At 44.2% G+C, this 10,702-nt stretch overlaps 1 protein-coding gene across 1 annotated transcript; it reads left to right on the top strand.

The window, feature by feature from the left end:
• Positions 1-4,075: 4,075 nt before the first annotated feature.
• On the top strand, positions 4,076-6,431 carry LOC125546344 (suppressor of disruption of TFIIS). Its single transcript, XM_048710588.2, has 9 exons — positions 4,076-4,323; positions 4,541-4,622; positions 4,770-4,835; positions 5,002-5,099; positions 5,206-5,243; positions 5,342-5,429; positions 5,517-5,789; positions 5,881-5,946; positions 6,034-6,431. The coding sequence occupies exons 2-9, from the start codon at positions 4,559-4,561 to the stop codon at positions 6,187-6,189; spliced, it is 849 nt and encodes a 282-aa protein (XP_048566545.1). The 5' UTR covers positions 4,076-4,323; positions 4,541-4,558; the 3' UTR covers positions 6,190-6,431.
• The last annotated feature ends 4,271 nt before the right edge of the window (positions 6,432-10,702 follow it).

Genomic DNA, 10,702 nt, shown 5'->3' with positions numbered 1-10,702 from the left:
TGGGACATTGGTATGAAGAATGCAGAACATGACATAATCAAATTTGAATGACGTGATTTTATTTTATTGGGCGACGATTTGGGGGGGGGGGGGGGGGGGGGGGGTGATGGAAACAATGGCGCTGGAATGCATTATATGCAGGGGGCGGAGCTACAGTGTTGGACCAAGGGTCAATTGATCCCGATGACCTTGGCCCAAATCTAGGTTCGTACATACAGCCCATGAAGAAAAATAACACTGTGAAAAAAATTGACCCCAGTGAAAAGAGGACGGGAGCAACTAACTAAGGAGCGCTCGTTCCCAGCCTCCACAAGGGTCACTTGGGGTGGGCTCACTGATCTCAGTCTGATTACCCTAAGAACAAAAGCCAAACACAAAGACACTTTCAAGGATTGGATTGCAGCACACTTATCTTATTTCTCCATGAATTTTCCAAGAGCTGGAATTGGTTAGAGGGTTGTCTTTTGTACTCATTTTCTTTTCTTTTTGTATGTACAAATTTATTTGAGTAATGACAATTACCGCAGAACAATTATTCCACAGTCTTGGGTTAAAAAGAAGTAACGTACTACTTTTTAGTTTTCTTATCATGCTACTGTGCACGTATGTTTGTACTTAAAACATAGGAAGACGGAAACTGATGGTGAGACTGATAATCACTGGATTTTAGCTTCAGAGAATGGGGTGTGTGATGATGGACGGTGAAAGCCAAAGTTGCAAGTTACTGCTGAAGTAATGAATGAACCCTTTCTTGCCCAAGGAAACAGATCGACCTTCTGAAATTTAAATGGCGTCCTCTTTTCTTCCACAAGACGGCGGTCGCTTCCTGAAAATGAAATATGGTTCTCCTCGCCTACCCCCGTCCTGGCGATGTGCCCAGTGTCATCCGGAGGGTATGTGGAGATGTATCACCGACGGATGTCATGATATTCGGTCGGTACTGGTCTTCGGTGGATCTACTTGGATCCAGCCGCGTGTTTGCATGTTGGACCCTTCCAGGCTATACTTCTGTTCATCGGCGAAGATTGTTGATCTGGTTTTCGTTATACTAGATAAGCTTGTGCCTGGCAACGGGATATAAATATTGTAGTAGTTAGCCCATAATTTAATTGCCCGTATTAATATATTGTGTAAATAAATATTTATCAACTTCTGCCATGATTTACCTTCCTAAGTAAAGTTGTGCTTTTATTTGGTAGAACTATTAGTTTACCAAAGAAACTATACATGATTTTATTTGGTAAGTAAATAAAAGATGAAACGGTTAAGACTGTTTTTAAGAGAAACTGGTAAAAAAAACTCAGAGAGAAAAGAATCAAATCAAAGAAAAAGAAGAAGAAACATATGTGAGGTTTGACGAAGTGCTCTGTCCGACATGAAAGGAAACCTTACATCTTTTGAAATAGTATATATAGAAATATTGACATATATGTATTAATTTAAACTTTTAAATCGCAAAACCAAAAAGCAGTGTGGGCCCTTCATAGAGACCATCAGATGGTCCAAATTGCTAGGCTTCACAGCTACGGTGCATATGAACAAAGGTAGAGTAGTTTTCTAGAAACATAGACATACTAATCGATCCATGTGCTTTGCTGCTACTATCCATCTGTGTGTAGCTGGTCTCGCCAATCGCCTCAGTAAGTTTCTGAGAGGAGAGAGGATCCTCATCTAAAGGCATTACTCAAAGTGCCTAAAGGCCGGTGTTATAGGAACACCGTAGAGCATGAGTAGAGGTATTGCCCAGGCAGGCATAGCAACCAGCTAGAGGTCCAAAAGAGAGAAATCGTCGACAAAGTTTGTAAATGTATGCCTAGCATCATGGTTTTCTGCCCGTAACACCAAAACCAAGGTTGTGTTCCGGGTCTGCTTAAATCCATCCTCGCCGTATATATATATGTGGTCCACGACGTGCAATTTCAACTTTGGCGTTGTTTGCAAGTATCCATGTACTCAGTGGCAGACCTGAACATTGAGATTTCAACCACGCTGCACCTGCACCCACTGGCCGCTGGGGATGAGAGGTGCCCCTGTCACTGGATGATGTATAGTAAACCTGTAAAGATGAATCATGCTTCGATTGGGGTGCCATATGTCTGCCCGTTCTTTGTTTTTTTGCAGATAAAAATGGCAGCACACAGTCTTGGTGGGACGAGCAGACAGCGGGCATCAGATGCTGCGTGACGTTGCTGCTTCTGGAGGAACAAGAAGAAGGAAGAGTAGGACGGCAGAATCTCAGGGAGACCGGCCGACGAGGAGCAGAGCAGCGTGGTGGGCTGTGGACGGTGGCAAAGCGTTTGCCACCGAAGCTGGCTCTTGTGGACGGAATTGTTTCTGTTTTGTTAGCGAATTTGCCAGCAGAGTCATCGAAGGTGCTGTTTAATACTCGTTGAATATTGTACTGAAATGAATGGACGGGAATCTTGCTGGCTTTCATTCCGGGATCTGGACGGTGTTCTTTTTCTTTCACTTTGGGCCACGACCTTCTTGCCTTGCTTGGATGGCTTCACACCCAAGTTAGCATTATTATTACTCTAGTACTAGTAATCTTTTATATCTAAATAGCTAACCCCCACTAGGTATTTCTTTCAACATACAAGCATGCCATCTCATCATTCAACATGCATAAAAAAGACCCACCTAAGCATGCAACTATGCAAATAAAAAATCCACTACAACATGCATGCATGTAAAATTCTATTTTATTATGCTATTTACATTTAATTCTTATATAGTATTTTTAGAAACTATTGTTTCAAGAATTCATGTTTCATATAATCAAAATTTTATTAAAATATTGCAAACATTTTTGCAACAACGTGCGAGACATCATCTAGTAGGTAAATTTGTGTGGCGATTAGAAGGTGGGATTCGTTGGTTGATAGTGACATGAGTCATGGCGCCTGGTTCTGGTTCTGGTTGCTTGATTAGGACAGCTAACCGCACGCACTCACCCACGCCGACCACAACATATTAGTCATACTTTTTTTCCTCGAGTGAAACCAGTACATTCTGGAACATCACGAGACAAAAATAAAAGCAATTACCTTGAAATAACAACACTGATACTAATACAACCTATGATTAAAAGGTTAGGAGAACAGTCCAACCACCAAAATTCAAGTACTAGACTTGACACTCGTTGATTAGGACAACGAACTGCACGCACTCACACCGACCACAGGATATTAGTGTCATTTTTTTTCTCTAGAGTGCTGCGATCAGATTAAACATCACCAACAAAAATAATAAAATGATGGAGGAGTAATTTCCTGCAACATTTCCTTGAAAATAATTTTTGCCTGCAAGTAGTAATAATAACAATACTAATGGGGCCTTCCTCCCCTCGATCTTCGCCGGCGAGCCCATGGATTCGCCTTCCCTCCGCCTGCCACTCCGACAACTGGTAGATATGTAGGGTTTTAGCCCTCGTAGTACCAGCGTTTGGACGGATGGCGGCGCTCCTTCTTCGAGTCAGTCTCCTGGGTTTTGATCCTTCTCAAATTGGTCGGTTGGGATGGATTAGGTTGAGCTCCGGCGTAGATCCCTGACAGCTCCTTGGGGCGGCGAGCTTAGAGTTTCTTGCTGTCCGTATGCAACGGCGATATTTGGTGTCAGGTTCTTCAGATCTATTCAAGGATTCAACGGTGACGATTGCGGCTCCAGGGCATTGGTCCTTAGGGGCACGTGCACGGAGACTTTCCGGCTGTCGACAAGGTCAGGTCGGCTCATGTTGGGAGCGGCGCGTCGGCGGCTCGTTCTGGTGATGCCAATGGTTGTTCGGTGATCCATGGATCTCGATGCAATTTTAATTATGTTTAAGGCACTTTGTATCTTCGGTGAATGTTTATAAGTAGATCTGGTTATTTTTGGAAAAAATACTAATGAGGTGCAATTTTAATTATGTTTAAGGCGCTTTGTATCTTCGGTGAATGTTTATAAGTAGATCTGGTTCTTTTTGGGAAAAAAAATACTAATTGGGGAGGAGTAAATAATTTCGTTTTTCCTTGGAGATTTACCATTTTTTTGTCGGTTTTGTACTGCTACTCTGCTAGCACCACGCTTGACGGGACGGTTCCACTTTTCCGGTACCAAACGTCACCTTCTTCCCAGCTTCCTCCTCCGTCCACCCACGCCGCCGACGCGCCTCCGCCGGTCCGGTCTACATATACCAGCGCCCTCGCCATCCCCCATTTCCTTCCTCCCCAACCCGCCATTTTCCGTCCTCACCGAGACGGTTCCCATCCCCGCGCATCTGCCTCTGCCGTCTCCGCCCGGTGCCATCTTCTTCGCTCACTCCGCGCAGGCCAACTAATCTTTCTGGTAAGTACGCGCTGAGTGATCTGCACTTCAATCTCTTCCCCTCCGCGCCCGGCCGTCCTGTTTCTCTTCTCGCCGGCGACGCCCCCGTTCTACCCGGCGCCGCCGCGCGCGCTGGGGCCTGTAATGCGACGCCGCAGATTGGATTCTGTTTAGAGATCTGGACCGCGTCCCCGGCCGTGGATTGATTCGCTGACTGATTGGGCGTTGGTTCTTGCAGATCGGCCGGCCGGTCGAAATGGGCCACGAGGGAGCCAAGTACGGCGACGACGGCCGCCCCACCTGCGACTGCCTCCTCTTCGGTACTACTTTGTCTCTCTTCCCTCTGCTGCTGCCAGATATCTCTCTCTGTCAGGCTAATTTCAGTTTCAGAACATCTTGGGTGGTACTGCACGTCTGATGCATGCTATGCCTTTGTGTGTGTGTGTTCTTTTTTCTCTTTTTTTCAGACCTTGATGACACGCTCTACCCGGTGGGATCAGGCATCGGCCTCGACGTCATGAAGAACATCCAAGGTACATAGATAAGCCAAACTCTGCTTGTTAGTTCTACTGAAAATCTGCACTGGCACATCAGTTTGCAGGTAGAGATGTCTGGATGCATTTCTGATCTGTCTATGTATATATGGTGTTCATGAGTTGTTGCTGCTCTCTGACTAAAATTGGCTTCCTGGTGCTCCAGAATACATGGTCGAGAAGCTCGGCATCGACAAGAGCATCAGCCACGAGCTCTGCATCCTGCTGTACAAGCAGTACGGAACCACCATGGCCGGTCTGCGGGTGCGTGCCGTGTCGTTTCAATCCACACTCCACAGAATAGATTTTAGACCCGTTCTTTTGTTTGTTTCTACTCTTCTTACCTTGTTCCTCTGAACCTTTGATGTAGGCTGTCGGGTACCAGTTCGACTATGATGATTTCCATGGGTACTGCCTGCCGGTTTCTCTACACACTTGTTGTTTCAGTGTAATTTGGGCAAAAATAATGGAATTCCAGAGTCTTGACTGTTTCATTTGTTCTGCAGCTTTGTTCATGGAAGGTTGGCCTACGAAAAGCTCAAGCCTGACCCTGTGCTCAGGAACATCCTTCTGAGCCTACCAATCCGCAAACTCGTACGCATCGCGAAATCCCGAAACTTTTCATCAGAACCCAAGTGTTAGGATGCAACCATAACCATGTAATTTTTTCTGTGCTGCTAGGTGTTCACGAATGGTGACAGGCTCCATGCTTCGAGGGCCATGAAGAGGCTTGGGATCGAGGACTGCTTTGAGGGAGTTCTGTGCTTTGAGACATTGAACCCGCCACCGCCCACTCCTGCGCCAGCCAGCAAAGTTGAGATCTTTGATATAATGAAGCACCTGGCTCATCCGGAGCCTGGGGTTGAGCTGCCAAGGTCACCAATCCTGTGCAAACCGAATATAGATGCAATGCTGCATGCCCTCAAGCTTGCCGACATCAATCCTCAGACTACTGTAAGTGCCAAATAACTCAACGGTCATATTCAGAGATTCATAGGTACCTCATGTTATATGGTGTGCTAACTGAATACGGGACATCCACCAGATATTTTTTGATGACAGCGTCAGGAACATCCAGGCCGGGAAGCAAATCGGAATGCACACTGTCCTGGTAAAATCCTGCCTCCGGTTATTGTCGCTCAAGTTTGGTTGATGATTGAGTTGCTAATGTGAATGTGTTGTTGAATCGATGTACCAGGTTGGAACTTCTGAAAAGATTAAAGGTGCTGACCATGCCTTGGAAAGCCTCCACAACATGAAGGAAGCGTTTCCAGAACTGTGGGAGGAGGCTGTGAAGGATGAGGACGTCAGGAAATCGAGCAAAGTTGGAATCGAGACATCGGTGATCGCTTAAAATCCCTCATGAACTGACTCATGGTTTTGGGCAAAGGGCACATGAGACGACCAGATCCAGTATCTGTTTGTCTGACAGTAGACATGCTGATTAGACCAAGAGAAAATTGTTGTAATCGTTAAGGGAACTGATGCCACTTTCGTTATGTTTGTCCCTTGTAATAAGAAATAAAATGTTCTGAACCTCGCTGTAACTCCGTTCACGGGGCAATAGACCTGCTATGCTAGTACTATTTGACATTACAGAGCATCTTGGTTCAGCTTGCATTATAAAATGAGCGAGCTTGATTTGGCTCGAGCTAAAAGTCCGAGTTGCAGGGTGGGCTCATACTCAACTTGTAATGATGTTCATGGAGCCCCAGCTGCAAGAGATTGATGAGCACGAAATGTAGAACGAGGGTGCCATCCACCCCACTCGAGACTCAATGCGAGGAGCAAGAGTGGCTCCTGGCTCGGGAGAAGCTGTTTGAGGCTTCACAAAGCTCTGGCGCTGCCACTACTTCAGGCACTACAACAATGTAGTGCTTGATGAGGGCGACGAGCTCAGCCTCTACATCTCATTGGACGACGGTGCGGCATAGGGCGGCAGGGCACCGTGGCGGCTATGCTTAATTATGTGTAGTACTAATAGTCTTTGTTTAGAGCTATATTTACGTCAACTAACAAGATTAAAGATGCTTAATTATATATTGCACTGATGATGGATCCATATCACCCCTCATTCAGTTACAACCCATAGATCACACAGAGCAGAAGAGGCGGCGGGAAAGGGAATGATATGCATAAACGAGTACTGATAAGTAAAACAGACTACTAACAAGAAACATGTTGCATATCAACAAAGGAAATAATTGGCAGCTAATGATTGCACACGTAAATGGTAGATCGTCCAGAATGGACAATTGAGCTATCTTCAAATGAACAATGTGAAAGCAAGAATGCTAACAAAATCCCTTGACCAGATCGACGAGTTGATTTCTCTAAGAATGCATCTTTACTATAAACTGGTAGACAAAAAAAATAAAGAAAATCTAGGGAATCTATATCCAATCTACATCGAATATGCAACCAAGAACCAAAAAAGAATCTGGAGTATGGTGCAGGGTGGGTGTTTCCTTTGTCTGACGAAGTCTACAAGTGTAGGTGAGTGGGCCTAGGGTATCCAGCATGAAACCGTGACATATTTGCCTCTGTGTCATGTCCCGATGGTCTCGTGGTCTCGTCGCCATTTATATTATTTCACTAATGTAGAAATTCTAGAAAGTCAAATTCATGTGGTTTGGACAGATCTCGAAGTAACCTTGCCCCAGTGGATGACTGAGATAAGATATGTACCTGCATGTGTTCGTACATATGCATTTCCATTCATATAAAGTATTAAGTAAAACATTTTTGTTATGATTGTATTTATACAACACTTGGGAGAAAATGGAGACATATTTAACTGAAAATAGATATTTTTTATTTAGAATATAACGTCCTGGAATTTAGACATATTTAACTGGAAATAGACATATTTATACAACATCTTGGAATTGTGTGACAGCTCAAAGTCCCTTGTTGGTTTGTAACAACTAACAAGTCATCGTGTGCCCAACGGCTAGCCGCGGCCCAGCCCAACTACTAGCCGCCGCCCCTCCCCTCAAAACCTAGCAACCACTCAAAAAAAACCTAGCAGCCTCGCCCTCGCTTCCTCCCTCGTCTCAAACCCTAGCCTCCGCCTCCGCCTCCGCCTCCCGCCGCCGCGTCCCCATCCTCCGTCGCTGTCCGCGTCCCCGTCCGCGAGCGCCGCCGTCCTTCTCTGCCGCCAGAAGCCAGAAGGCGCTCCTCCTCATACTCTTCCTCCTCGCACATCTTCCTCCTCTCTTAGCACCTAGGGTTCGTATGAAAGAAGTTGTTTCTTTTGCAGGAGGATATCCCACCATGGCCCAAGTCAGAATAGTTTCCAGCCTTGCTGATGTTGATGCTGCGTTCAAGATCTGCACATCACTGAGATACATCAAGCTGGTCTTGTTCGATTTCAATTGGATGAGCAAGCCCCCATTTAAGAAGCAGCAAAGATCAATGTGAAGACCCATCCAAGAAGGCATGGATTCATATTGGTTAATCCAGAATTGTTGAAGTGCAAGTCTAGTGCCAAGACGGCACTAGAGACGTCCTTCAACACCATGCTTGACGCATCCCTGGAGCGGATTGATCAAGAGCTGCAGGGAGTTGAAGCAAGCATCGCAGCACTTGAGGTCCTTGTACTCTACGATGATAATCAGATGGCACATAATGGACCTCCACTTCTGGAAAGAAATCGGGGAGTAGAACATGCCATCTATCCACATCCTTATTTACATTGTTCTCTTTATTTTGGGATAATAAAAATCACTTTAAACCAGTTTTGAGTACATCTTATATGAAATTTGCTTGCCTCTAACATGTTTAGAAAGAATTATGCAAGTGCTTGTTTTGTCTCTGGTTTGCTCGTTTCCATGTTATAAGCCATGGTTTTCACATCACATCGTCTGAATGCGTCTAATACTACTTATATTGGGTGCATTTCATTGAGATAACAACTTATAACTAGATGTGTCTGTATTAAGAATAGCATTTATTATTATTTGTCAACTGTTGTCATATGTTTGCTAGTACTATAATATTGTTTGTTTAGAAAACTACTGGTTGTGATATGTTTGCTTAGTATTGCATTTTTCTCATTATCAGGTCCTAAAATTTCCTAGTTTTGAGCATGGCGCACACCAGCAGAGAGTCACATATCAAGCTGCTTATGGTACACAACAAGAGAGGGATGAGTCAGCTGCTCGTGACAGGCGTGACAAGAGGGCTCTCTGGTATGCCAAACTCCGTATTTTGAAGGCGAGGTAGTCCATCTTGAAGGAGAGGAGGTCTGAGATGATGTCAAAGATGAGGGCGGAGTTCAAGAGGATTATGGAGGAATGATCGGGGCTGGTTATGTGGATGATGAATTTCCTCCACTGGCGTAGGTAAGTCACATTTAGTACAAGGTTTATATGTTTATATATTAAATTCTACTCCAGTCCGGTAGAGACGACCATGACTACTTAGAATAAAGTGATGTCACTTGTTTATACTGAACTTTTTTAATCCTCTATAATTGTTTTCTCGTCACATAGTCTTATAAAAATATTTATGGTATTATGCATACTAAAATTAGCTAAAGAACCATATTAAAAAATATTAAGTACAAATTCTTGTTATGATTGTAATTTGGTTATTATAAGAAACTTGTGATGAGCTTGAAATGTATTTAGTTGTAAAAGCTATGTTTTAATTGAGATTTTTTGGAGATATTTCTAAATACATAATGTTACATAGACAAAATTTTATTTCTTTGTAAACTAATTTTACCATTTAGATATATTGGTGTATTTATTTGTTTTGGCATAACCTTTAATATCTTTGTAGAGAGATCTACAAATGTATATGATTGTCTACCTTATCTCACATGCAAGTAAATAGATAATTCTAGATTGTCTATATAAGTGATGTGTGTGTTTCTCCAAGTGACTTGTTGGCCTAGAATACATGGTCGAGAAGCTCGGCGTCGACAAGAGCGTCAACCTCGAGCTCTGGATCCTGCTCTTCTAGCACTATGGAACCACCATGGCCGGTCCGCGGGTCCGTATGATCTGAATCCACCGTAAAGCCTAGTTCTTTTGTTTGTCTCTAGTATTGACCATGGATGTCTCTTGTGATCTTTGATGCAGGCCGTTGCGTACCAGTTCGACTATGATGATTTCCATGGGTACTACCTGCTTGTCGGCTTCTCGCCAAACTTGTTGTTTCGGTGTTTGTTTTGGGCATAATTTGGGCAAAAAAGAATGGAATGCCAGATTCTTGACTGTTTCATTTGTTTTGCGGCTTTGTTCATGGACGGTTGGCCTTGGAAAAGAAGCCTGACTGGGTGCTCAGGAACATCCTCCTCAGCTTACCTATCTGCAAACTCGTATGCATCGCGCAAGCCCGGAACTTTTCATCAGAAACCAAGTGTTAGGATGCAAGCATGACCATGTAATTGTGTTGTGCTGCTAGGTGTTCACGAATGGTGATAACCTCCATGCTTCGAGGGCACAAAAGAGGCTTGGGATTGAGGACTGCTTTGAGGGGGTTTTGTGCTTTGAGACACTAAACCCGACATCGCCTACCCTGTGCCATCTGAAAAAGTTGAGATCTTCGATATAATGAAGCACCTGGCTCATCCAGAGCCTGGGGTTGAGCTGCCAAGGTCACCAATCCTGTGCAAACCGAATATAGATGCAATATTGCATGCCCTCAAGCTTGCCGACATCAATCCTCATACTACTGTAAGTACCAAATAACTCAATGGTAATATTCAGAGGTTCATAGGTACCTCATGTTGTATGGTGTGCTAACTGGCTAAGAAATATATACCAGATAGGTACCTCATGTTGCGGAATACTACTAACGTAGGAGGACTAATACAGTGGAACGACGTGACAGTGAAGCGACTCCAATCCAACGGG

The sequence above is a fragment of the Triticum urartu genome, chromosome 3A (assembly GCF_056163025.1).
Source record: "Triticum urartu cultivar PI428250 chromosome 3A, HENAU_Tu73, whole genome shotgun sequence".
In the NCBI taxonomy this organism is placed as follows: Eukaryota; Viridiplantae; Streptophyta; class Magnoliopsida; order Poales; family Poaceae; genus Triticum; species Triticum urartu.
Note: the sequence above shows the minus strand (reverse complement) of the source record. Positions and strands in the feature narration are given on the sequence as shown.

Bases quoted from the DNA above. Each gene is read 5' to 3' on its own strand.
- LOC125546344 (XM_048710588.2), top strand. From the start codon at position 4,559: ATGGGCCACGAGGGAGCCAAGTACGGCGACGACGGCCGCCCCACCTGC. The intron at 4,836-5,001 runs GTACATAGATAA...CTGGTGCTCCAG, and splicing joins CGTCATGAAGAACATCCAAG to AATACATGGTCGAGAAGCTC. The intron at 5,244-5,341 runs GTACTGCCTGCC...TTTGTTCTGCAG, and splicing joins GACTATGATGATTTCCATGG to CTTTGTTCATGGAAGGTTGG.